This window comes from Lathamus discolor, chromosome Z, assembly GCF_037157495.1.
Source record: "Lathamus discolor isolate bLatDis1 chromosome Z, bLatDis1.hap1, whole genome shotgun sequence".
NCBI lineage: Eukaryota > Metazoa > Chordata > Aves > Psittaciformes > Psittacidae > Lathamus > Lathamus discolor.
In genome coordinates, this window is record NC_088909.1 from 94,421,265 (window position 1) to 94,449,248 (window position 27,984).

General features: G+C 39.2%; 1 protein-coding gene across 3 annotated transcripts in view; it reads right to left on the reverse strand.

The window, feature by feature from the left end:
• Nucleotides 1–27,984, reverse strand: part of PARP8 (poly(ADP-ribose) polymerase family member 8) — a 118,294-nt gene that overhangs the window by 43,494 nt on the left and 46,816 nt on the right. For all 3 annotated transcript variants that reach the window (XM_065661531.1, XM_065661529.1, XM_065661530.1), the window contains exons 3-9: nucleotides 20,174–20,211; nucleotides 15,055–15,144; nucleotides 13,778–13,848; nucleotides 11,310–11,387; nucleotides 5,642–5,736; nucleotides 2,056–2,116; nucleotides 931–1,021 (exon numbers count right to left, since the gene is read on the reverse strand). In XM_065661531.1, coding sequence (XP_065517603.1) covers nucleotides 931–1,021; nucleotides 2,056–2,116; nucleotides 5,642–5,736; nucleotides 11,310–11,387; nucleotides 13,778–13,848; nucleotides 15,055–15,144; nucleotides 20,174–20,211 — 524 coding nt within the window. The remainder of the gene's footprint in view (nucleotides 1–930; nucleotides 1,022–2,055; nucleotides 2,117–5,641; nucleotides 5,737–11,309; nucleotides 11,388–13,777; nucleotides 13,849–15,054; nucleotides 15,145–20,173; nucleotides 20,212–27,984) is intronic.

A 27,984-nucleotide genomic window follows, 5' to 3' on the forward strand; every position in this document is an offset into this window, starting at 1 on the left:
CAAAAAGACCAAAGTAAAGCAAAAAAAAAAAAAAGTAAAAAAAAAAAAAAAGTAAAAAAGATTGATATGTTGAAGTGCTTATTTGAATGAACAGAATATAGCTCATAGTTAGTGTCGGCAGGCAACATATCCTAAAATAGCTCATTGGGACAGATTTTTCTAAACATATTATGACTAGAAATATCTATTCATTTTCTGGAGGCAGAATTCTTCCACAGATATAAGCCTGAACTGACAGCTTGTACTGGAAGCCTCCAAAGCCAGGCAAATTATGATCTAAATTGCAACTTACTTCTGACTTCCCATTGTAAAAATACATTTGAAATTGAATGCTGCATATGAATGTTTCCAAATCTTCATCTGATTCTTCAGAAGTTGACCAGTCTTATTCTCATGAGGAAGGTTTACTCACTTAATCAAATCTAAAGATTCACAGATTTCAGTCATATGGAAATCAGAAGCTGAAAGGATAATTATCATGGCCTGATTCTTCAAAGGTGTATGAAAAAATGCATATCAATGCCCTGCACAGGTCTGTGCATGTCTACCTTATCAGTGATATCTCATCTGTGCAGATGATGCCTGACTTTCCAAATCAGGAAATCACATATTAGAAACCGTAGATCTTTATTCCTTAATCCTGGTTCCTAGGGGAAGCAGCTGAATTCCAAATGGTATCAGGAAAACAAGTTCCAAAAATCAGTCTATCAAAGTTTAAATTAGATGTCCATGTCATTACTGAGGGCCTAAGCCATGCAAACATATGCAAGTATAACTTCAGTACTAGTGGGACTGCTCTCAAGTAGATTAGCAGTAGATCTAAGCACATGCAGGGTCAAAGATTTGACAGTGAATGAGTATCTATCACCTTTTACATGGTTTGGACGAAGACACCATACAAGGCATACAAAGAATACACAGGTGACTAACCTGGGCCATTTAAGTACTGTGTAAGTGAACAGTGCAATCGCACTATTATGGGCTCTGTGCGAATTACATCCCAAGCCACAGCAATCTCTTCCTAGGTTAAGATAAAAAAAAAAAACAAAACAACAGACACCATTAGCCATCACGAGGAACTGATGCATTTTGTCAGTATACCTTAGGGTTGTCATAAACACCATCCATTTATCCAGTCTTGGAAAATCTACTTTAAACTAGAGACTCAAGACAAACCTATGGCCTGCTGATGACCCTAAGAGTAGTGTTAGACTGCTTCCAGTTCCTAAGTATGCTCATTTAAACTCAGCACAGCTTTATACACAACACTACATCTACAGTACAAGCAGACACATTTCCATCTATCAAGAGATACTGTTTCAAAGCGGAGAAGCAAAGGAACAAATAAGGATGGAAAGGAAACTCACCCCAAAACACAGGGCAAAGGAAACTTCTGGTCCTTTAGACTGATTAAAATAAGGCATGATCAGATTTTTTTTTTATATTCTAGAAAAGCCCAAGAACAACTATGTTATGTGCTGTGCTGACTTGATAATATGACATATCTATGCAGAAGCTAGTGACATCCCTAAAAGCACTGATTTTTATTCTCTATTTGGAGGGCTGGAAGCTACTGCACAGATGAGGTAAGTTCGGAGTTACTGACAGTGTTAACTGTTACAAAAGCCATGCTGCCTGCCTACAGCACCACTGTCCTGTGTCTCCTCTGCTTCTCAAGCTTCTCCCTAGTCAGCTGCAGATGTTAAGGGCATAGGATTGCTGAGTCTTCTTCCCTCCAGGACTCTATGAAGTGCTTTCTCCTAACTAACGTCTAGGACAGCAAAAAAAAAATGTAATTCAATTCTATCAGTTAAAACATCATACACAAAGCATGTTTGAAAGAAAATGCAGAAGCCCATAAAGAATTTTAATAATGTGGTCATAAAAGGAAAAGGAAACCTTTCCACTGAGTAACAATCAATAATGTGACAGCCACTTGTGAAGATCGAGACTCTGAAAAAAGAAAGTCTAGGTGGCTGTCTAGAGAGTCTGAAGTGTAGGAGAATTAAATGGGTATTAATGTTCATTATGTAATACTGTGATTAGATTACTTACATCAAGAAAGCTAACATCAATATGCAGATCAATATCTACATCATCAATGGCTCCATATTCCCTGAAAGAAAGAATTACATTACATTACAGCTCTTTAAGATACTACTCAGCCCAGGAGTACTTATAACAGGAAAGATTTTATGAAGGATAATCTCTTCTGTAAAATCAGAATGGTTATAAAATGCACATTTACATAGATTGGATCAATATTCACAGTGGGTGACTGACTGCTGTACTGATTTTTTCAGTGGATTTTGCTTAAACAGGCTAAATCTTTTTTTCTACTAATTCCCCCAAATTCTCTCTCCATTGCTGTTATATATTTTTGTCTCATGTGTTGAGCAAATAAATCAAGAAAACAATAATATAACATACATATAACTTAATAACATGCTGCTCCTATAAATGACAAAAGAAAACCCCAGTTAATTTTCTAAAGTATTTCAGGTTAACAGCCAGTAACCTAAGGAGAGGCTTGTGATAAATCACTGACGACAAATGCAGCATATCCTAGAGGGTGGCATATTATACCTGTGAGACTGCTTTATGCATTCAAGCATTTGTTTGTCAAAACATAAAGACTGCCCTGTAACGTGCTCTAGGCAATACTTACCTTATTTTATCTGTTATGTGTAGTATTGCTGGGATCCCTGAGGTTCAGATTTAATTTATGCTCATAGGTGTTTCTTTGCCATCTGAAATCTTACATTTAAAGTGTGACTTCTCTGCTTTTTATTTTCTGACTCATTCTATTGCCCTCCTTGAACTTGAAGGGGAAGTACTTGAAGTACTTGAAGACTTCTGAACAACAAGGATAGAAAATACTCATTCATAAACCTAAATAAAAAACCTGCTTTCATTTTCATATAAATTACTTAAGTGGACAACATTGGAAAAGTACAATCACTCTCAGTTTTTCACAGATTAGCTTCTAGTCACTAGTTTTTTTTTCTTTACAGTGTATTAATATGCTTGTTCTCACAGTGACTTCCACACTTTTCTATTAAACTAGACTAAGTGCATAGTAGCAGCTGTGCATAAATAAGTTGACAAGGTAATTCTGAAATACAAAAATATTGTGACTATAACTATGACTTATCGAAGTGGCCTCTCAGCCCCTGGTAGGACCTAGCTTACACTGGAAATGCCCCAACGTCTTGTGAAGCTTGGTGGAGGAAACTCATTCTGCTAAACCTTGGCACCCCAATGGTTCTCTCGGGTAAGGGCAAATGCAAAGTCTCTCTCTAGATCAGACATGTCCACAGATGGCACTCACAGGGCACGTAAACTGTTGGTCAGGGCTGTGTTATCTGGAGGCTCCCTAGCCACCCTGAGAGCTGCTCCAGTGCTCACCCAAAGCTGTAGAGGTGCTCACTGACCTTCTACAGCTTACTAAAAACCTGCATTTGAAACAGAGAAATTCTCCACCTATTGAATGGCCTCGCCAATATCCTACGCACCAGTGGCCTCAGATTTTTTTTGTTAGTTTTTCAGAAGATCCAAAGAACAGATCTTTATGAAGTCTTAAGTAATATTTAGGAATGCAAACTGATGTTATGACTGAGATGCAAAAGGCTGTAAACAAGCATAATTTCATACATTAAACAGGAGTACAGTTAAACTAATGAAACACAGAAATATTAGTGGAAGACAGGCTAACATAAAAGTAATTTTTAACTGCAGAATTTCCATACTCACTGAAACCTCTGAGGCCCCACTCTATTATGACCCTAGGAAAGGGATTTTAGAACATGATGCTGCCTCTAGTTTTACTTCCCCAAGCTGAAAAGGAGGAAGAAAGCTGAAAGGGAGGAAGAAATTATATTTTCTTACAGCAGCTGCAGCTTATGATCTGCTTCCTACAATAGCTCCATGAACACATCCTGATTTTGAAGCTCCCAGAGGTCCTTTGTCCATCAGTGCATAAGCAATGTAAATAGATACTGAAGTTTTGATCACTTGGTCAGAGGCCTTTGGTGGCTTTGATGGCCAGTTTTCAAAGGGCAGTTGTGAAAAGCATGCAGGTATATATTTTCTACGTGCAGTTGACGACTGCAAAAGACTATGACAATCTGACAGCGAGAGACTACTAAAAGAGGGTCAACTGTGTAGGAAATGAGCATCTTAGTGGGTGTCACTGTCAGACAGACTTCTCTCTCCACAGAGAAGTGGAGCTGCAGGAGAGGGATGAAACAGTGTTTAATGATGTGTTTTTCGTTTCCAAGAGTTCAAAAGTATTTTCAACTGCTGTGGAGTGGAAGAAGCATGAAAGTTTTTCACATGCCAAAAGCAGCCACAAATGCCAGTGTTTACTGGAGTGAGCTCAATGAGATCACACTGCTTCCAATGAAAATAGTTGATAAAATAAATTAGATGCATTAAGTTTTTGAAAGGTTACATATAGTGTTACAGTTTTAGGAGCCTGAGGGAGCGTATCAACAAGGTATTCTCAATTTCATAGTTATCAGTTTGGCAACTAAACATTTATCTCATTCATTTCCTAATCCCATACACAACTATTTGGATTTTAATTCCCCAGGTCCTCAAAATGTAATGAAATTTCCATTTAATTTCAAAAGGCATAGCACACCTTAATTGTATAAGTGATCTCTCTTCTTAGACAAAAATAACAGAGCTTATTGTTTAGAGGTTAATGGGAATTGTTACTCTCAATATATGTATGCCTAAATTTATTATATTCTCTGTATCTAATTACTTGGTTTGTACAACAACTTTGAGATTTTCTTTGTAATACATCTGACAGATCTGCTACATCTTGCCAATGTGTTCTTTAATGAAATCACTAAGATTAAAGAGATGGACAATGAAGTTATAAAAGACCAGAAGTGTAATAAAAATACCACAGAGCCATACACCATATCACATACGTCCAAAAGAATTTTGGTGTAATTAACCTGTGCAATCCACCTGTGACTGATTTCCACCACTTCCTGTGTAGGATACTTTAAATTAACCATAGTTAGAAAGTTTTCCTAAAACCTAATGAATTCTTGTTTGTTGCTAGCACAGTTAGTTGCTTATTTTCTCTCTCAAGATGACAACACTTGATCACTCCTCCTATCTACAAACAGCTTCTTTGAAAGAAGGACTGGTATTAGGTCTTCTCTTTTTCCCAGACTAGACAAATCCAATTCCTTCAATCTTTCCTAGGGAAAACATTTACTAAACCTCTTATCATTCCTCTTGTTCACCGCCAGGACAAAAGACAGAATATGACAGAACAGGAGTTTAACAAGGGTTTAGAGTAATACTGAATAGTAATTTCCAACAAAATACAACAGCCTGATCAAATACCAAATGAACTGCAGAATACAATGATGCTTTGTAACAGGCTACCAGGGCTTGCTCTGTGCACAGCCACTTAAATCAGCACTCAACCACCCCACTACCGCCCCCCCCCCCCAAAGACAGCATCACTGCTTGCCAGCAATACTCCTTCCTTTTGCCATACAATATGCAGAAATCACCAGAAGAGACTTGTGCTCTGGCAGTCAGAGAAGGTCCAGAAAAAACTCAGTCTCCTAAACATTAAAGGTTCCGCAATATGGAAAGATCGGTACCATACCTGAGAGATACTGCATTAGGTCCATAGATCTCTCTCACTGCTGTCAAATCAGCCTCCAGCTGAGGGTGCTTGTGAAGTTCTCCATCATAGCTAACCTGTCGGGGAGAAAAATATCCTGGGAGTTCTTATTTATTTCATTACTGGCAGCAGGCTCCTGAAAGTTTCCCCTGCAAAAATATGCTGCATTAAGATTCCTTAATGCAATGCTTAGAAAGGACACTGTGTTAACAAGCTGAAGCACGTACGTGGCATAACTCTGCTAATTAATGAGATTTGCAAAGCAGGCATCTCTGCATCAAAATTTTTTGAGGGTCCCACTCCTGCATCAAAAATTTTGAGGGTCCCACTCCTGTTTGTGGGAAGAGAGGCTACAGGACGTATCCTCTGTCCTGTATTGTCCTGGGATAAGTTCTGGGGCACTTCTGCGTTTTTAAAACTGGTAAGTAGGAGGAGAACTAGTCATAGTACCCCAGTTCAACCACTACAAGCCAAAGGTTTGATCCCTCTTGCTTGCTGTCACACTCTCATATGTATTAGACACAGAATGGCTTGGGCTTAATAAGAGAAGCATGAATCCATACCAAGTGTCACAGCACCTAAGTTACCTTTTCAGTCAACCCACTGGCTGTATTCTATCCACCAGTGCAATGGTATCAAATGAAAAAAAGAAAATTAAAGAACACTTTCTCATTTTTAGTATTTTACCAGAGAAGGTATAAAGAAACATGTATTTAGAAATTATCCCCATATTTTTCAAATTCTACATGAAAAATTGAAAACATTACGTTAGTGCTTACAGTATAGAATCATAGAATCAGAGAATATTTTGTGTTGGAAGGGACCACCAAAGGTCATCTTGTCCAATGCCCTGCCATAAGCAGGAATATCTTCATCTAGAGCAGGTTGCCCAGAACCACATACAGCTTAGTCTTAGGTATCTCCAGGGATGATGCATCCAGCACCTCTCTGGGCAACCTGTGCCGGGATTTTACCACCTTCATTGCAAAGAATTTCTTCCTTACATACAGTCAGAATCCTCCCTCTTTTAGTTTAATAAGCAAAACTTGTGAGCTGGTTTGGCTGGACTGTAGGATGTCACAGTATCCTCCTCTCTTTCACAAGGACCAAAATACCTCTTTAGACTTAGAACAATCTGTTCACAGTCTATTACTATTTCCTTGTTAAGCAATATGCTCTTGATTGTGTGAACTTAATTCTATTTCTTTACAACAATTAGAATGACAGTAATTCCACAAAAGTTGATGAACTCCCTGGATTTGGACAGATTCAGAAATGAGAGTAGGATTTGGCTTGCAGCTTCAAAAAAAATGCAGAAAGCAAAGCACAAGAGTGTAACTGATGTCTTTAGACATGTATATCCTCATACAGGAATTCCTGCAGAGAATGTTTGCTACTGCAGCAACCGTATCGAACTGCAGTACTGTTTCTTCCATTTGTACATCAAAATCTGTAGACCAGTGCAGTAACACTTGCAGCTCTGATATAGAATCATAGAATAGTTAGGGTTGGAAAGGACCTTGAGATCATCTAGTTCCAACCCCCCTGCCATGGGCAGGGACACCGCAAACTAAACCATCCCACACAAGGCTCCATCCAGCCTGGCCTTGAACACCGCCAGGGATGGAGCATTCACAACCTCCCTGAGCAACCCGTTCCAGTGCCTCACCACCCTAACAGGAAAGAATTTCCTCCTTATATCCAATCTAAACTTCCCCTGTTTAAGTTTGAACCCATTACCCCTTGTCCTGTCACTACAGTCCCTGACGAAGAGACCCTCCCCAGCATCCCTATAGGCCCCCTTCAGATGTACTTTTTAATCTAATTAGATTTCAATAGAATTAAAATAGTAATCAGCTGATCACTTTCTACACATGAAAATTAGCAAAGAATTATTTGATTAGACTTAGAACTCTTCAAATATAAGGCACAGAATTCATCAGCATACCAGTGGCATATGTTTATCAGTGGTATCAATGATATTCATGATCAGAAGGATATAAGCCAAGTCTCCCTCCCTTGTTTGGGCAGGCATGTCAGAACAATTTTTAAGTAGAAGAGTATAAAAAGAAAACCATTATTATATTTTTCTCCCACTTTATGTAGGAGCAAACTAATCCTTTTTACATGCAAAAATGAATTCTTTAAAGATGCATAAGTAATGGCTGTCCTACTTGCAAATAAAGCACAGCAATCATTTCACAAATTGTAGCTGTGGTGCACTCACTACCCTTGTGGGACCTACACCACATACTTTTAATCAGTCTTATGTATGAATAACAGTAAAATCCAAAAGGAACACTATGCAGAACACTGAACTGCTCAACAGAATGCTTTCTCCAATCTATTTTCTGATGGTAAGAGGTTATGAACTCAAAAAGGCAATAAAAATTGTAAAACCACAGTATGATATTTTCCACCCCTGAATTAGTGCCACAGGAATGCTTATGTATGCAAGGGAGACTGCCAAATTTTGTGTATCTGCATTTGCAAGTATCCCTGTAACTGAAGCACAACAGAGCGGGGGGACAGAGACCACCAAAGGAAGCTATATTACAATCTCCTGTTCTCATTTGCAAATGTAGAAAACATAGATTCAAATTAACAGTCTCAGAGAAAGTGCATCTAAAACTAAAAAATCTTATAACTTTGCTGTATCTGAAAGGTCTGTGATTAGAAACTCTCCATTTTTACTCTGAGACCTGATTCAGATTATTTTGTCCCACCTAATGAGAAAAGGTTGTGTTTTTAAAGGAGATTAAGTGATTTACAAACCTTAATCCCACTGTAAATCAATCAGTTTTAGGCTATTGAACCACTTAGCTACTTTAAAGTATTTATCCATCAAATCCTTAGGGAGGATTACAAGCAGGTGCTTAGGAAACAGATACAAACATTTAACTTATGACCAAAAGATTGTATCTTGCTTTTACTGCCCACCAAATGCCATTTCTCATCTTCCATGGTCCTTGTTTCATCGTCAGATGCTTTCTTGTCTTTCCAGCTGTAAACACTTAGAAATTTTAAGAATTATCCCCAACCTCCGCATTTCCCAACTGTATTGCACAGAGTTACACTGGCATCTTTTTCCTCTAGTTGCTAAAGCCAGAATTTTTGTCCCCTTTCTCTATAGGCACAGCAGACACTTGTCTCAAATTAAGTAGCTTGCCTTGCTTGTTCCCCACATATACAGTTACCTATTTTGTCATTCGAATATATCTGGTACTCACTTAATAACACTTAAAATCACTTTATCTGAAAAAGGACTGCTTTCTTTATCTCTCAAAGGACTACACTCATTACCAGATTTCCTATTTATTTTCTGAGTCCTCGATATTTTCTTTAATTCTGCAGGTCTTCCTTAGAATTTTCTTGTTTTGACCATGAAATTTTAAATTCAAAATTTCCCTTTTCCTCTCTTGTTAAATATACTTTCTATAATGTCTTTTTGTTTGTTCTCCTTGTTTTGTTTTTTGAATATTCTATACTCAAGACATTCACAGTCATCTGATATTTTATTTTTACTGCTGATCTAACTGGGGAGTTTTTGCCATTTGTAATTCCTTCAGTTAAATGTATTACCTTAAGAAAATGACAATGCAATATAATGTAGCTTATACTTCAAATATAAGGCAACTGAATTCTAATCAGTATTGCCTATTACACAGCTCTTTTACACCTTGCAAAATTATGTACTGCTCTCTGTGTTTTTAGCTCAGAGGTCATATTTTTTCATTCATTTGGGCTCTGGTAGGCATCCCTTACCAAATGTATCAGTGCTGATTTAAGAAATAAGCACTGTTTGCTGCCTTTTCATAGAATCATAGAATAGTTAGGGTTGGAAAGGAACTCAAGACCATCTCATTCCAACCCCCCTGCCATGGGCAGGGACACCTCAAACTAAAGCACGCCACGCAAGGCTTTGTCCAACCTGGCCTTGAACATTGTCAGGGATGGAGCATTCACAACCTCCCTGGGCAACCCATTCCAGTGCCTCACCACCCTAACAGGAAAGAATTTCCTCCTTATATCCAATCTAAACTTCCCCTGTTTAAGTTTTAACCCATTACCCCTTGTCCTGTCACTACAGTCCCTTCATTTGGAGGGAGTCCATCCCCAGCATCCCTATAGGCCCCCTTCAGATACTGGAAGGCTGCTATGAGGTCCCCACACAGCCTTCTCTTCTCCAGGCTGAACAGCCCCAACTTCCTCAGCCTGTCTTCATACGGGAGGTGCTCCAGTCCCCTGATCATCCTCGTGGCCCTCCTCTGGACTTGTTCCAGCAGTTCCATGCCCTTTTTATGTTGAGGACACCAGAACTTCACCTTGAAGTTACCGCCCTTTCTGCCACAGTTGAAAAATGGAGCCAGTACACACGACTCCTCACTACAGGGGAAAATCAGAAGATTTTTTTCCTCTCAGGTAAGATTAAAGAAGACATTGCTGTTTGCACTGAAGCATGTGCACACGGTCCTCCCCTGTGCTCTGTGGGGCTGCAGGAGTCTGCAGCTAAAAGGAAGCAATTCCTGCGGTCATTTCTAAAACGACCATGAGTCAATACCTCACGTCAGTTATTTCTGACACTGAAGATACAGTCTTTCAGTTCCAGTTTCACTTTTAACAACCTTTTAGTGGTGTGTAAGTTTGGGTTTTTTTGTTAGAATAAAGCAACTCAACATATATTTTGTGTTGAAACCCCACCATGCTGTTGGCTCTGCAAGAGACGAGGCTCGCTGATGTCCTGCTCATCAGCATCCCACGCTTTCTGCGCTGACCCAACCGTCTGGCACGGCTGGCATGCTCCTGCTGCCTTGGCTCTGCACCCAGGGCATGGATGGCTTTAGCCACAAGGCTGAGGCAGTAACAACTTCCACAAACAGCAACCATAATTCATTAAAATGTTCATTGAAATATACAATTCTAATAACACAAGTGAGGAATGAACCCTTTGGGGCAACAGTTAGACTAAAAATATTAGAAAAATCTGAATAAAGAGACTAGCAGCATGAAGTGCTCTACTGACACTGTAAAAGGAAAAGAGATTAAGAGATCTTATTTCCCAGTACATAAGAGAACATAATAATAACTGATTCTGCTGAGGGAACAAGAAGAGGAGACACAGAACAGTATATTCATCTGAAAATATGTAGCATTTTTTAAGGTAAATGTAACTGTTCATCTCAGAAAAAGAATGGACTATTGCCTATATCAAAATTGTTTTGTAACAAGCATTTTCATCATTAAATTGCAGTGGATTTGACTTTAAAAAATGGCATTACTCCAGAAGGAAAAAGACTTGGATCCAGCCTGACTTCCCATTTGTATCAATAACAGGATAAGCTTTAAAGAGTGAGTATCTATTTCCTGGAAGTAAGCAACTCGCCTCTATTTTCAAATGTTCTGAAGATTACCCATGTTTTCTATTCTTAGAGTTTTGCAAAGTAAACAAACTAATTTTAAATTTGATATACAGTATAACATATTCAATATTTCTGCTATGAAATACTGTGTGTATATATACACATGGTGTTCTATCTGATGTTGAATAAACATAAGAAATTCATTATTAAAATAAATTTACAATGGAATGAATAACAGATGCTTTCAAAGACTGATCTATTGAAACTTGCGCAAAAATTTCCCCCATTACCTGTCCACCATAATAAAACTCCTCAGAATCATTATCCCCTTCAGAGTCTTCTTCAACTGTGCTGTTGTGCCGTGACTCCTTAATGGAAAACGATAGTTAACAATGATACAAGCGATATGCTTATCTTGCATTTATAGTTCTAATTATAACTAAAGGAATTATAGTTTTACCAATAAGCTCATAGTACCGGTTATTAAGAGATCTTCTAGTACCATTTTTCCAGATAAGTACTAAAGGCCTGTTTTAAGAAGTGAAGTATCAGGCAAAATAAGCACCTACCAACTGGGTACCTGAAAATACCCTGAAATTAAGCTGGACATATATTAATTTGTCTGGCTACAGACACAGCATGGTATTTTAAGAAACTGGGGAATTCAGTAGACTATGCAGGCATACTTCACTCTGTTCTTTTGCTAAGCAAAGCATAATTTACCCACCAAGACAGGTTCTGTACTTAATTTGGTGTTTCTGTGACCTAATAAATTTTTAATTTACTTTGTTCTAGTAAATCAATTTGAACAGTTTAAGCAAATCAAGTCCAAACATGGGATCTCTTAAATTCCTTTCTATGAAAAACTGACAGATTGCTGCTTAATTATTATTTTTAACAGAAGTTCAAGCCTGTTGCCAGAGAAGTTCATACTTAATTTTCTGACTACTTCTGATCTGAGACCTTGAAAATGAAGAAGTAATATGCTTACTCACGTAAAACCTACTCTAAGTAGGCTGCTCCGTGAGTAATTGTATTCAAGTAAATAGAACTGATCCTTGTACAGACTGCATCTCAGCATGAGCTGAAGTGTTATATTCTGCTTCCTACCAATGGAACCTTTACTTATATAATTGCTTGAAGATATTAGTTCTTGTTTCACACAATCCATGTATGATTTCTAGGCCCTATGCTGATAAGGATACCCTAAAGAACACCTGTTAAAATCATACTTCTTCGCTTCAACCTGACCATGATATATTCACTGTTTATTTTGTACTTATGTTCTGCACAGAACTGCCATAATGAAATGGAAATCAGATGCATGAATCAAAAAATTAAAGTTACCCCTAAATCCCATATAGTCATAAATGTCAAATATACCCTGTCATCAATTTCTATGGTCAGACCTTCTAATCCTATTTTCCTACCTTTGCTTCTAAATTCCAGCCTATTCACTGTACACATTTATAGAACAAAAACTGTATCTCAGCCAATTTCACAGCAATTTTCTCTGACAAGGCATAAAAAAAAATCTGCTTCTACTTCTTTGAAAAGAAACAAAGTGACTTTAGTCTTCTTTGTTTATAATAACCTTAGCTCAAGGGGAAGTGTGTGTTAAAACAGAACTCAACAGAACAAAAATTCAACACAAACCCCAGAGAAATGAAACTCTCACATTAGAACAGTGACAAACAATCCCACCCTAACCAAACGTCTAGCCAATAGAAATGGTCAGTGTTAAAGACTTCTTTAAAGTATTTTTTCCCCAGTAATTTCATATTTAAGTGCCTCGTTCAATGTCCAACTAAAACAAAACAAAAGCTCAAACTCTGTCACATAGAAGCTAAATATATCTCAGGCTTTTAACCAAATAGGTAAATTCTTCCTATATTTGAACTTTTCTAGTTTACTAAGCACTGAATACAATGACAAGGCAGTAGAAGCAAAGTACTTCCAGTGCAGCATTTTACAACAAATCAGGTCTCATCTGCTAAAAAACCCAACCATACACTTCAGCGTATCTGGCCATGCTTTATTTTCCCTTTCCAGGATCAATCACAGATACTTAAAAAAACAGTCATGGAGAAACTCAGCAACCAACCTTACCAAGGGAAGTCTTTATTCTTGATATAATGGTCAAATTCCTGCTTGAGGTAGGAGCCTATGTGGTACTTTCTTTGAGCCTGTAACACTATCAAGCCCTGGAGAATTCACTGTAGTGCCACTCTGTACTTGAGCTAATGTCTCTGTGGGACTGGTGAGTGACCCATACCAGAGGTACAACAAAAATACAACCATGACTGGAAGGCCTGAATACTCCAGACACTACTAATGGTGAACAGTCATGCAGAGGTCTAGAGCTTTGAGTAGGGCTGCTGTAGGGCAGACAAAGAAGCAGTGAGCTAATAAATGGGATATGATTCTATGTGAAAGAGTAGATTAAATGGTAATGGAATCATGATCTACTTCTCCAAAAGAGACGTATTTTTAAGGCAGATGGGGTCTATACCAATGTTGAACAAAAAATGAAATGTGAAAACCATATTTCCTAGGATGGGAGCATCCCTATCCCAACTAAGTGATTCACTGGTTAATCTAGGTATGAAACCCAGGGAACTATTCCATCTTCTCACAAGTGCAATGTGTAGAGCTTGCACAGGCACACATTTGTCATGATACGGTAAACATTCACGCTATTATTTTCTGTGTTTTCTTAAAAAAGTTTCTGTTAAAATGTGATACAAGAAATACATACCTCTCCATTCTCCCTCTGTAATTTTGATTTAATGGATAAGCAATAGTTGACATCACTCGTTTTTCTTAATTCTTTCAAAAAAAAAGGGAAAATAGGAAAATTTGTGAAAAGTGTGAAATAGAAGCCCCTGTATCTCAGAATACTCATATTTCTAACTGTGAAATGCAACTCAGCTGGTCCACCTAGGAGATCTGTTTTTCCCAGTCTGTGATTTACAATTGTGTCATTTACTAATTTTGTATACTTTATTAAAGAATAAAAAATCACACTCCCCCAGCAAAATTAAATCATATCTTCTTCTACACAAGACATAGTTTTTTACTCTATTTTAAATTACAGGCTTTATTTCTTTTTAAGTTACAGAAATATTTGAGAGTAAAATTTATCTTCTGACTATAATGGCCAGTTTTTGTTTGGGTGCCACTGCACCGACTTTAGTAAAATTATTCTTGACTTATATCAGTAAAAATGAGATTAGAGACTGAAGATCATACTGGTTTTCCAGTGGAATTCAAAGTAATTTTGTGTTATGCCCTAAAAGCCCTAAAGCATTGTAATAATAATAAAAAGACTGCAAAGTCAAGCGTTCCTATCTCAAGAACTGCCAGAATTAAGACTGCTCTCTGCAGTTTCTCCTCAGCCTGAAGTCATCAGGGAATTTGTCTGCTAGAATCTAAAAAGTCTCTATGGTGTATGTACAAATCTTGATTATATATTGCATAAATGTGCCTGTATGTCTGAGAAGCATACCCTTTCACGTATCAAATACTTTTTAAAAGTATGGAGATAATTTCGAATGAGAGGTTCCCAAAATCTCTGGAAAAAATATATTTTGTTTTTATAGTCTAATTTAGTGAAACAGCTGGACCATTTTGTTCAAACTTTCCTGAAATAATTCATGAGAGACAATGATAGTTATAGACTGTTTCATCCCCAGTCGTGAAGATTTAGTGAAGTTTTAAGCAAGCAAGCATGAAAACTTATAATTGGGAAGTATTAAGCACCTCTAACTATATTCAAGTAGAATTGCTTTAGCACAGACTGCAAGACATTAAAAGAATAAAATACATCCTGCCTACACAATCATGGTGATCCCCAAAAGAAATATTTTAATTTCTTCTATTATGAAATACAGGACAATTTACTACACCAAGAATGTGAGAAAATCACAAACTGTGTAACCGCACACATTAACATATCTCCCTTTAAGGGCAGGCAACATCCTATCTTTCCTTACAAAGTATGAACTCAATAAAACACTTGGCACATAAGATTACCTGTAGCGATTTGGTGGAAAATTACTGGGATTGGCTCTGTTGTAACTAATACATCTTCATCATTATCAGAACTGGAAACATAAGTGTTATCTGCAAAAGAAAAATACCCATGCATGGTGAAGTCCGGTTGTGTTCTGCCAACCTGTTCCCACACTGCCCATCCTACCCTTGTACCATAAGGAACCACTCCCCAGATGGCTGGTGAAGCCGAGCACTATCATCTTCCTCATTTTCCTGTTGAGGCTGCTAATGAAAAAAAAAAAAAAACACCCAACAAAAAAAACCAAACCAAACCAAACCAAAACAAAACAAAAAAAAAAAACCCAACCCAAAAGGATAAAGGATGAAAGATTCAGACTCAAATTTTATAAAATCAAACCCCTGGAATTTGATGTTTTATGCTTTTTGCTATGTCTGACACTAGAACACAAGTTACATCTGCTGTGCAGAGTGAAGGCTGCATTCAGAGCTGGGTGTTAACAGCCCATTATGCAAAATACCTGTGCCTCATTTTGCCTAGTCACATAAAGGTTGTTTGAAGTATTTTCTAATCAGTGGATAACCTTTCTTGTGCCTGATTAATATATAAAAAAAAATAATTCATCCCACTTCACAAAAATATTAAGTATGGATATGAATATGGAAAGTCTATCCCAAATTGTCTTACAAAATGTACGGATTAGGCTGAGGAGTCTGTGTGTTGAGGTTTCTTTTGGTTTGGTTTCTTGTTTTGCTTTCCAACCAAATGTTTAGAAACAACAAACAAGGAGCAGCAAGCTTTTCAACTGCAGAAGCTAATTTTGCATGAATTCTGAATTGCTTATGAAAGTAACAGTATTTTGTTTTCTACTGATCTGGGCTGAATCAAAACTTATGCTCTAGAGCAGAAAGACTAACAATTAAGATAATCATAGATAAAGAGGCATATAAGAGAAGTAAAACAAGGGCTTGATCTATCATAATTCCAAACACTCCTGTACCATAACAGCAAAGTGAGTGAACTCACATGTAATTTTAAGCATACGGCTGCAATCTCAAAGCCTTAGACCACAGTGATTCACTTAGATTCCAGTGAAATGCTGAAACATCAATTGAGCAATAAATTCAGACACATTACCCTTTGTATTACAGAGGTTCTCAGCATCCTGCATGAAGACAAAGCCCTGGTGCTGCCACGCTGCCTTTGCTGACCAGCAGTAGCACTGCCACACATGGACAGGAGCCTGGGGCTTTCCCTGCCGGAGTCACACACATCCGCTGAGTCTGACACCATCCCAACACCTTCGCCTACTTCCACCCCTGCGCTGTGCCACAAGGTAATGTCAGTGATGTGCGCTTGGCTCAACATATATACATAGCATGCAGGCAATTGCTGGAGGAGGCTGACACCACTTTCCCCAGAGCACTGTGCTCCAGTGGGCACAGCAACCTGCTACATCACCTCAGTCTGTGTCTGCTCAGCTATGCGCTTGGCACAGGGATGTGTTTTAAAGCCACAGCATCATGCAAATGAAATGGGGACCCTTCAGCCCTCTGCCAGCAATCACTCCTTCTCCCACTTCTGCCTGTCAGCAGGACAGGCTGTGAATTATGCCTCCAGGATAGCTGCATCTCACCCTCCTCACAAGCCCCTGCCTTGCTTCTGTTGGCATGCTCCACCTTGCTGCCAGTGTCAGCCCCACTGTGCTGGATGGCTCTCGGTATATGCAACACAAGCCCCTTCCTTTACTAGGTTTGGGAGTGTAACTTACTGCTATAGTGTCTAATGATCTGGAATAACAGAGGGCACCATTTGACTCTAAACATGCCTAATGCCATATATATGGATTGGCAAAAGAAAATCCGTATCCTAGAGCTTACTGCTACATGAAAAAGTAGAAAAAACAACAATACATGCTGTGCAGAATAGACAATTACCAAGATATTCATATATGGGAAAAAAGGGCTGCCCAATTACAGGTTTTATAGATTTTAATATTATTTTTATGTCCATTGTCATTCTTTCTTGGCAGCTGGATAATGTTTCTCACTGCCAAGTTTTTGCTTTCTTTTCTATTTGGCAGTGATTAGGTTTTTTTTATTTTTTTTTCTTTCCATCAGTCTAATGAAACTTGAAATTAAGATACTGGTTTTTGTTTGCTTTCTTCAACATCCAGTTTCTAACACACTACACCCAAGAACACATCTTCGTTTAAGTGGAGGACCTAGTGGAAGGATGAAGCAAACCAATTGCCAAACTGGTTCTCTCCATCTCTGCTGCAGTCTAATGAAGCCTAAGAAAAGGATTAACATGTGTGCAACCCACAGATCACTGGGATAAGAGTATGGGAGTTCTACAGGTTTATGGCAGCCACACGTATCACTTTGAACATACGTTCATTAGCAAAATGCTTGCTGCTGTAATGGTTCTCACAGGAGTCATGATCCACTCATATTAATGGGACTTTAGTCTACTCATTGACGTTATATTCTGTAAGTATTCCTTAGGTGCATTATTTTCCCCAGTTGTGTCAATTTTATAAGAAGATGGTTACCGAGGTATTTTGCTGGAACTGTTATTACCTGCCTCTAAAATTTTCAGTGATATTTTCACAATTTCAGCAATGTAGATACAACATTGAGACATTACTATCTCAACAGTATTCCTACTAAATTCTTCAGAGTGCCTCTGCGAGCATATTTTTACCTTTCGCTCATAATTATGAGACTTCCAAACACCTTCCATTACTGAAAGTTGTCATGTCATATTATGGTTCCCATAGGTATGATTCAGTGTTCAGCTGTTTATAATCTTTTGATGCTTTATGAGCAATTCAGTAATAACTACACACCGCTATCAGTGCCAAAGCGTTGATGCTGCATACATAACAGCAATGCAGCCAGACAGGCTATATGCATTACCCAAAACTCTTCTTACAGTATCTAAAATTTACTTGTGGTGGTATCACTTTTGGCTGAATGAACATCATTTGTATAGTAACTTAATGTATTTTCATATATTTATTGCATGCATTAGCAATTTATCTGATGATCAGTCCCAACAGCTTCCTCCTGGATTTCCAAGTTTGATCCACACACACTTACTCTCCAGAGGATAGAATTTTGGTATAGCTATTACTAATGGACTTAAACCATGATCTATAAAGATTTATTCTGTGAGAAATATAATTTGATGAGCATGTGCTGCTCTGAACTCTTATCAACTAGCTTCCACCTATCAACTCTATCAACCACCTTCCAGCCAAGGAGGACATTAGCGCAGAGCTTCTCAGGCTTGACAGTCTTCCAGCCTGACATGTTCCTGAAACATTCCACAACATACATACCAGAGAAGAGAGCCATCAGCAGTAATGTTCAGTTAGAGATTTAAGACAAAGTGAAGAGACAAAGAATCTGTCTCACCAAGTCAAAACAACTATTTTGTGACCAAAGCTGTAAAATGGCAGTCATTATCATTCCTAATAAACCAAACACCACTTCATCACAAAGCAAACACACATCCTGCAAAAGCTTGAGATATGAATGGAATCAGGTCTTCCAAAGCCTTGAAGGGTTCAATATTAACCAATGAACTTATGCAGCTGGTTTAGCCTCCCCTCCAACCTCCCACCCAAGTTAGCTACAGTGTAAAATTCTATCTGGCTTTCAAACATAGGGGTGATCGCAGAGGATATTCATTAGGGTTTAGAGCCACTCATGCTGCAATCAACATTTGTAAGAAAAGTTTCTGATCTGTCAAACAGAACAGTTCGGCAGGAGATGAGATCTCATGTGCTGTGGGACTAGCTGCTAGTTCAGTGCTCCAGCTTGTTATTTAGTTAGTAATGCACAGAGATCAAGTTTTGTGACATATAATAAAACAAGCTGTTAACAAGTATGATGAAGACTTTCTTTCAACTATTTGTCCCTCTGTTCATTCTCAGGTCAACAGAGTTATCAGTAAATAAACTTATTACGGGTATGAGTGTGCATTTTATGAATCTCAGTTTCTCCCCTTACTACATATTAAATAGATTAGTAGCAGCAGCAGTTTTCCTTCCAGTTTTTACTGGTAAATAAAATATCTCTCATAACAAACGTTAGCATTCTTTCATATAAAACATTGTACTTAGCGTCACTGCTGATGCTTATTTCTCTGTCTGCTTCAAGCACTCTGGTGTTTCAAACATAGTCTACTGCTTATCAGTGAAGACAACTGGTCTCCTCCCTTTAGAGATTCTAAAAAAACCAAAAACTATTTCATGTAGAGCTATTACAGAGATATCATGGATAAAGATAAAAAAAAGGCCAGAGGGTTTCCTCTGATTCATGCTACTTACACTATTAAATATTCCCAGGTGCAAAAATACACAATGTGGTGCAATCCAACAGTACTGCCACGTACCTTTACTTACACAGTGCCTGTCTGCCTTCATCCCCACTTCCCTCTCCTGCTGCTGCTAACTCCTGTGCCAACTGAACTACATATACCTTCTTTTTGTGAAGGTAAATGAGCTAGCTGACAAACTAGCTTTTGCTCTTGCCTGGCTGTCTTTCATATGAGTGTTCCTCTTGTCTAGATTGGCAACACAAATTACTTTAAACCCAGCTCAGAGTATGAAAAGCAGAGAGGACCAAGCAGCTGAGAACAGCTTTGCAAGTTTATGTTACCAAAGACACGCCCATACACAAACCCTTGGCTCCCACTGACCCTGAGAAGCATCGATAAACAGTCTGCAGGCTTAATCTGAAGAATGCGAGTAGTCTCATTAAGGTCTAACTCAGAAGTGCTTTGCTGGCCTTGCTCCAGACTGCTCAGCCTCTTGAAACATCCAGCTTTATCTAGCATGCCAAAGAGGAGTTGGGTCTTTCTCACTCCTATCACTGTTGGTTGCAGACAGGGAAAGCATCACAAGCTCCAGCCTTTGTAAACTTGTAACCATATTTTCTCACCCCAACCCAGCTGATAAATGATGCCTGAAAAGGAGAAATGACTGTGAAAATAACCCAACTAATGAAAAATGATTAGCACAAGGATGCACCTGGAAGACATTAACACCCTTTCAGGTATTCTTAGCTGAATATAGCAAATTGAGGTAACATGCATACATGTGTCATAGACAAGAATGTTGCACTGTACCTGGGTAATCCTCAGAGACATGCACTGAATAGGATACACTGTGAAAAGAAAAAAACAACAATTAATAACAACAGCAATAACTGCTGGCATCACATTTTTTCCCTGATCCTGTATTATTTTATGTTTATTTATAGGTTCCTGGCAGTTTTCAGGACAGAAGGTACAGCTATTTTGATGGCTTTTGAAGTGCTCAGCAAAAAAAAAAGGCTCCACGTCATGCCTATTTTGAAAGCTCACTTTACTAAATTGGCACATTCTGATTTCAACCTTCTTAAAAAAATATCAAGACTGCAGTATATTTACTTTAGAGTAAGATTTCAAAACATCTGTACTTATGGTTAAAAAAAACCCAGCATTACTCTTTTAACACCGGAGCTAGAAAAGCCCAGTTTTTCCTGCATCTGGTTTCTGGTAGGAAGCCTTTCTTGCTGGCTAGAGCACATATAAATTAGTCTCACTTCAGTCTTAGAAAAGGCACTGGATGGTCTGGCCTCCTTCCTGTCAACAAACCTATATATTTATTGTGACAATTTTATTTGATATTTGAACCTCTTTGTCAAAGTGAGTTCAAATAAAATTTGAAAGAGCCATGGTCACACTAGAGGGTAGCTTTACTACATGGATTACCTGAACCTGTTTCATCAGAAAACAGTCATACAAACACACCACACTGATCCTCCAGCTCAGCCCACGTGTGCTTTACCTACCATTCAGTGAGACCTTCACTGCTGAGAGTAGGAAGAGACGCAATAGTCAGCTCTGTTATCTAACTACCCACCAACTCCTTTTGATGTTTTTTAACGTTACTATGCATCTTCATTTAGCACTGAAAACTGTGCAGCACTCTGAAAGCTTTCCGTTGTATAATTCATGTTCTTTCCACTTCTAAATCCTATAAATTGTAAGTATCAACTTACACATTTAAATAATATATGGCATGTGTTCATGTCTGTAGTGAGTTAAGCAGGCAGACAAAGGCAGGATGGCATAGCCCTCAATACATTTTGGTATGTACTGTACATCTCTGAAAATTGATTCAGTGGATCTTTCTAAATTGCATGAATACAGCTTCCACGTAGACTACAAAAAAAAAAAAACAGGTATGATTTTTTTTCTTTTTCTTTCTCAAGGACTTCCATTAAATGCGCTCCACTTTCACAATCTAGAGACAGTAGGAGATGATCAATATGAAAAAGTAGGTCCTCACACTTTCTTTCGTAACTCAATTACCGCACAGCTCTGTCACCTGCTTTTGCACACCATCTATTGATTTTATGTATTGTTTGACTAAGAGGCAAAGATGTCTGTTTCTTCAACAGCTGCAAACATTCTCATAGATTGAAGCAGACAGTGTGTCTGCTACATCTGACAACAGATTTAACCATAATGCTTGACGACCTCGCTGAAGCCAGAGTTAAATCCCACCACTGTGTCTATTCAACATTTTGTGATTTTTCTCTTTTAGTTATTTTTCAGATATGTGGAATAGGCAGCATCTGTATCCCCACATCTCGGAGCATTTTCCCTAAAGATTTGGATATTTAAATCTAATTAATCTGTCATGGCATAAAATATCACTATTTTAAATAGGCAAATATTCCAATATAAAGAAAAGTTATTATCTCAGTGCAGTTGTATGTGGTGAAAAAAGCCCCCTAACCCTACCAATAAAATCCCCAAGAAGTAACTAACTGGTTCTTACCAAAACCCATCATCTAGATATTGTGTTTGTAACCACAACTTCTTCCTTCTACTATCAAGAGAGGTACTTTAGTCTTAGTCTGTACACAGACAGCTTGCACACCTCTTTGCTGCCTGCAGAATTGATGCATATGGGTTTGCTTGACAACCGCTATACAGGATTATCTTCAAGTATCAACTTTTATTCCACAAAAAGAAAATAATTCTTTCTAGAACTCACTCCATATTCTAATTCAAAGAACATCTCAATACAATTTAAAAACCACAAGAAAGAAGGGAAATTCCACATATGTATAAAAAAAGTTCCCTGTGCTGAGAACAGGAACAGGGGCTGAAGTTAGAAAATTTCCATCAGCGCAGATATTAAAAATTCAGCTGGGTGAGGCCCTCAGCAACCTCATTAAACTTCGAAACTAGACTTGAAACATCTGCTTTGAGTGGCAGGTGGACCCGGTAGTCTGCACATGTCCTCCAACCACATAATTATGCATATACATGCAGAAACCCTATGGAAGTGTGTCTCTCTTCCTTCTTCTTCACCATGCGTTATCTGTTGCAGCAGCAGCTGGCATCTGTGGTAATGTTAAATGGAAACTACTAATTAAAAACATACTGTATGTCTTGTGAGATGTAATTAAAATGAAAAGGTTCATGAAGATGCATGCCAGAAATAGTCTCAGATCAGATCTGTAATGACCATTGGCAAATTCAGGATTCTATCTTGAGTCCACTGAATACAGCAATGGTCTCACTACTAAAATCAATATTCTCACAGAGGAGAAAGTAAGGTAAAAAACACATAAAGTGAGATTATTCTTTGATCCCAGTAATAAAAGTCTCCTTACAGAAAAAAAATTACCACCAAAATCTGATCAAACCTCCATCTGAAAAGCTTTAACAGAAAATCTATCTGCCGAGCCAAAATTAAATGGTAGTATGCTGGAAACAGCAATGGAATCTGATGAGCCTGAGCTGCCACTTCAGAGGGAAGTGTTCAAAGGTGATGTGAACTGAAGATTAAAAACCAAAATGCTGAAAAAAACCCACAACTAATTGTCTTAATCTAAATTCACATCTTCAGCACATGTTGGGATCTCTGTGCTGTCATCTCTTATATGTCCCCAGACCAGTGTGCTCTGGGAAGTATTAGTGAAGTATTTATGCCAGAGAAAGCTCTTGTGGGGACAGCCTTTCAGATTGCCCATTCCCATTTATTGAAGAGAATAAATGACTCATTTGAGCTCCCAGAAAAAGGCGGTGGTGCTTTGCTTGGGCTTGTCATGTTAGTTATGTGCAGGTTATGAGAGCAAAAAGCAAAATAAAACTACTGAAAAGAACAAAATTTGGTTTTGTCACTGTCACATAGGATCACACTAGAGCACACTTTTCTGCACTCAGGATAAACAGCTTCCTACCGACTGTGCACCTGATTTGTCAGAAAGTAAGATGCACCAGGCTAACAAAGGTCTCTTAAGAGGCTCCTGTCCTGCAGCCACCAAAGCATTTTCCCACTGACTTCAATGAGATTCAAAGCCAAGACAGAAACACAGGCCTGTCATCGCTTAAAGCACCTTAAACAGAACTAACTTCAGTGAAGACAGAGATGTTCAATGCCTCTTAGTGTTAAATCACGTCAGAGCCAAAGAAAGCCTTTACTGAAGAAGCTTTCTTGTTTAAGTACTCAGAAATACAACTGGAATTAATTTAGGCCTGCCCCCCCCCCCCCCCCCCACATGATTATTCCAGTGAGGGATGTGATTTTTTCTTCTGGCAATGCAGCTCCTCTGTACAACCCCATTGCAGTTACATTGCTATAAATACAGCTTATAGCACTATAATTTATTTCCATGCCTATAAACACATTCTAACCAGCCAGCCATCATCCTTGCTCATTCACTTACGTTCCTCTAGCTACACGAACATCGTTAAACTCTTGGCCATAAACAAAGACTCAATTATGGTGTTATTTCTATTTTATTCGGCTTAGGTCCTCTGCAAAAGGCATCCTATGATACACATTTCTCAACCCTTAAGCTCAGAAAAAGATTCATACTAGAAATGGCCTAGTAAAATTTTTGTTGTTTAACAAACAGTAAAGCACCATATGAGAAATTAGTGACAGCTGTCATGTTTCATTGATTATGAGTTTTTAATGTAAACTTCTTATTGCTTGAAGCAATGTGAACACGTAGATCCGCAGCCTTAGCTTAGGAACAGTTCTCCTCACAGGGGACTCCTTGCAAGCATTTCCCAACATGTTTTAACCATATCTGTTCCTTCTTCAGGAAGATTATCCTGCAAAGGTCCATCTCCATTAAGACCTAATTCATCAATTTGATGGGAATCCAGCAGATAATTGCTGTTTTTCAGATTAAACTGTCCCAATCTAATGCAGAACACCTGCATTTGACATTACTGTATTGCTCAAATCTAGTTAAAAAGGAGTACAGAGTCCTGATTCTACTATGAGGCAAAATACCCCAAAATTAAATCTCCAGGGCAAAGAAAAATGTCCATGGAAACTGAAAAAGACACAAATGCAAAAGTTACTGTGACAAAACACATTCATAAAAAGGAAACAACCAGTTTCAAATAAATTTGAAAGATTGTTTCCTGTGCCTTGGACAGCAGGTTTTACTGATCACAGTACAAATCCCAGGATCGGACACGCATTCTGAAGCCACAACAGTGACTCTGGAGACAGTATGTAGGACTGGAGTGTATCTTCCCATCATATTCATGTTGTCTCAACTCCATGCCACCTGTAGTTTCTCTCTAGTAAATAAATCCTTTAAGCTGAATTTCCAGCTGTTTTGCACAGCAGGAACAACGTGAAGCATCTGCTGCAAGTCTAAGATTTATGCCTATGGAATGGTTATGACAATTCAACCAGCTCTGTCCTATGCCAACAGCTGACTTACTGCCTTATTAAGTGTGGAAATTGCGATCTAGTTTCTATTCCAGTTTTAGCTGTCTCTAATAGAGCCAGAGCTCCATGTGCTAATGTTACAACTTTACAGCTTGCAAACTTGCTGAAGAAAGGAAACAAGATTTTTTGTCATATGCAGTGTTATGGTAGTCTAATGCCAATCTGCAACAAGACCTGAGAAAAGATTAAATAGGACTTTCTTAATACATCTGGAGCTACAAAATTCAGAAAAGATTATTTTTTGTTTACAGTATCCAAAATCCCAGATCTAGCTCATCAATAAACTAATGTAACAAGTTAAAAGGATTAAAAAAATTTTATACCTGAAGAAAAATACTGAGACTCTGCAAAGTAATTGGTGGACAAATATGTAAGGTTAAATGCTACTATATACTGATTATATGCCAGCGTCAACTTCTAAACAAGTTGGTGAACTGAAGATTAGTGAAACCTTGATAAGCAAAATAAAATTATAGAAGTGAAAACTTTGGACCAAAGGGACTTTTTAATTATCTGCATAGTATTTCTGAAAGCACAGCACGATACAGTCTTTACTCTTTTATAGGTGAGGCAGGAGGAAGTTACAAGAATAAGGTCCAGCAGAACAGATACAACTGAAATTATATTATTTTACCAATTTCTATCTATCAACTCCCAAAATTATTACTCATCTTCAGTATCTACACATAACATGCCACAGCAGAATATGAATGTCCGCTAATTATACAGAAAACATTCTTACTCCCATCTTCATACTTTCGTTTCCTTCCAAATTTTTCAGTGGATTCCCATTACTTTCACAGCCTTTAGCCTCCTCTTCCAGTTCAACAAGACCACCATCTGATCCTGAAACCTGACCCTTCATGTTATTTTGCCTCTGACAGGCCTTCTTCCCCAAATGGAAGAAAACTAGTTCAAAAAGGATTCCACCACATAGGCCACGCTCTTTTTTAAATAACCAGTCTGAGATCCAGTCTGAAACATAATAGCTTGGCAGTAAGTCATATAGAATCATAGAATCATAGAATAGTTAGGGTTAGAAAGGACCTTGAGATCATCTAGTTCAAACCCCCCTGCCATGGGCAGCAACACCTCACACTAAACCATCCCACACAAGGCTTCATCCAACCTGGCCTTGAACACTGCCAGGGATGAAGCACTCACAACCTCCCTGGGCAACCCATTCCAGTGCCTCACCACCCTAACAGGAAAGAATTTCCTCCTTATATCCAATTTAAACTTCCCCTGTTTAAGTTTTAACCCGTTACCCCTTGTCCTGTCACTACAGCCCCTGACAAACAGTCCCTCCCCAGCATCCCTATAAGGCCCCTCCAGATACTGGAAGGCTGCTATGAGGTCTCCACACAGCCTTCTCTTCTCCAGGCTGAACAGCCCCAACTTTCTCAACCTATCTTCATACCAGAGGTGCTCCAGTCCCCTGATCATCCTCGTGGCCCTCCTCTGGACTTGTTCCAGCAGTTCCATGTCCTTTTTATGTTGAGGACACCAGAACTGCACACAATGCTCCAAAGGAGGTCTCACAAGAGCAGAGTAGAGGGGCAGGATCACCTCCTTCGACCGGCTGGTCACGCTCCTTTTGATGCAGCCCAGGATACAGTTGGCTTTCTGGGCTGCGAGCGCACACTGCAGCCGGCTCATGTTCATTTTCTCATCAGCCAGCACCCCCAAGACCTTCTCTGCAGGGCCGCTCTGAACCTCTTCTTTGCCCAGTCTGTAGCTGTGCCTGGGATTGCTCCGACCCAGGTGTAGGACCTTGCACTTGTCGTGGTTGAACTTCATAAGGTTGGCATCAGCCCACCTTACAAGTGTGTCAAGGTCCCTCTGGATGTCATCCCTTCCCTCCAGCATATCAACCGAACCACACAGCTTGGTGTCATCGGCAAACTTGCTGAGGGCGCACTCAATCCCACTGTCCATGTCAGCGATGAAGATGTTAAACAAGACCGGTCCCAACACCGATCCCTGAGGGACACCACTCGTTACTGGTCTCCAGCCGGACATCGAGCCATTGACCACAGCTCTTTGTGTGCGGCCATCCAGCCAGTTCTTTATCCACCGAGTGTTCCATCCTTCAAATTGATATCTCTCCAATTTAGAGAGAAGGACGTCGTGTGGGACAGTGTCAAACGCTTTGCACAAGTCCAGGTAGATGACATCAACTGCTTTACCCTTGTCCATCAGTTCTGTAGCCCCATCATAGAAGGCCACCAAATCGGTCAGGCAGGATTTCCCCTCAGTGAAGCCATGCTGGCTGTCACCAAGCGCCTTGTTTTTCATGTGCCTTAGCATGCCTTCCAGGAGAATGTGCTCCAAGATTTTGCCAGGCACAGAGGTGAGACTGACTGGTCTGTAATTCCCCGGGTCTTCCATTTTCCCCTTCTTGAAAATGGCGGTTATATTTCCCTTTTTCCAGTCGTCGGGAACTTCACCTGACTGCCATGATTTTTCAAATATGATGGCCAGTGGCTTAGCAACTTCATTCGCCAGCTCCTTCAGGACCCGCGGATGGATTTCATCAGGTCCCACGGACTTGTGTGCGTTCAGATTTTGAAGATGGTCTCGAACCAGATCCTCTCCTACAGTGGGCCCAAGGTCTTCATTCTCACAGTCCCTGCATCTACCTTCTAAGAACTGGGTGGTGCGGTCAGAGCCTTTGCCAGTGAAGACCGAGGCAAAGAAGTCATTCAGAACCTCAGCCTTCTCCAAATCCAGGGTAGCCAGTTCTCCCGAAAGCTTCCTCAGGGGGCCTATTTTGTCCCTAGTCTGTTTTTTGTTTGCTACGTACCTGTAGAATCCCTTCCTGTTACCCTTAACATCCCTGGCTAGGTTTAATTCTAACTGGGCCTTAGCCTTCCTAACCTGGTCCCTAGCTTCCCGGACAACATCCCTGTACTCTACCCAGGCCGCCTCTCCTTGCCTCCATTTTTTATAAGCCTCTTTTTTCCTTTGAATTTTCTCAGCAGCTCCTTATCCATCCAAGGAGGTCTCCTGGCCCTCCTGCCGCACTTCCTTCTAGTTGGGATGCAGCACTCCTGAGCTTGTAGCAGGTGATCCTTGAATATCAACCAACAGTCTTGGCCCCCCCTGCCCTCCAGGGCTATATCCCATGGAACCTTACTAAGCAGGCTCCTGAAGAGGCCAAAGTCTGCTCTCCTGAAGT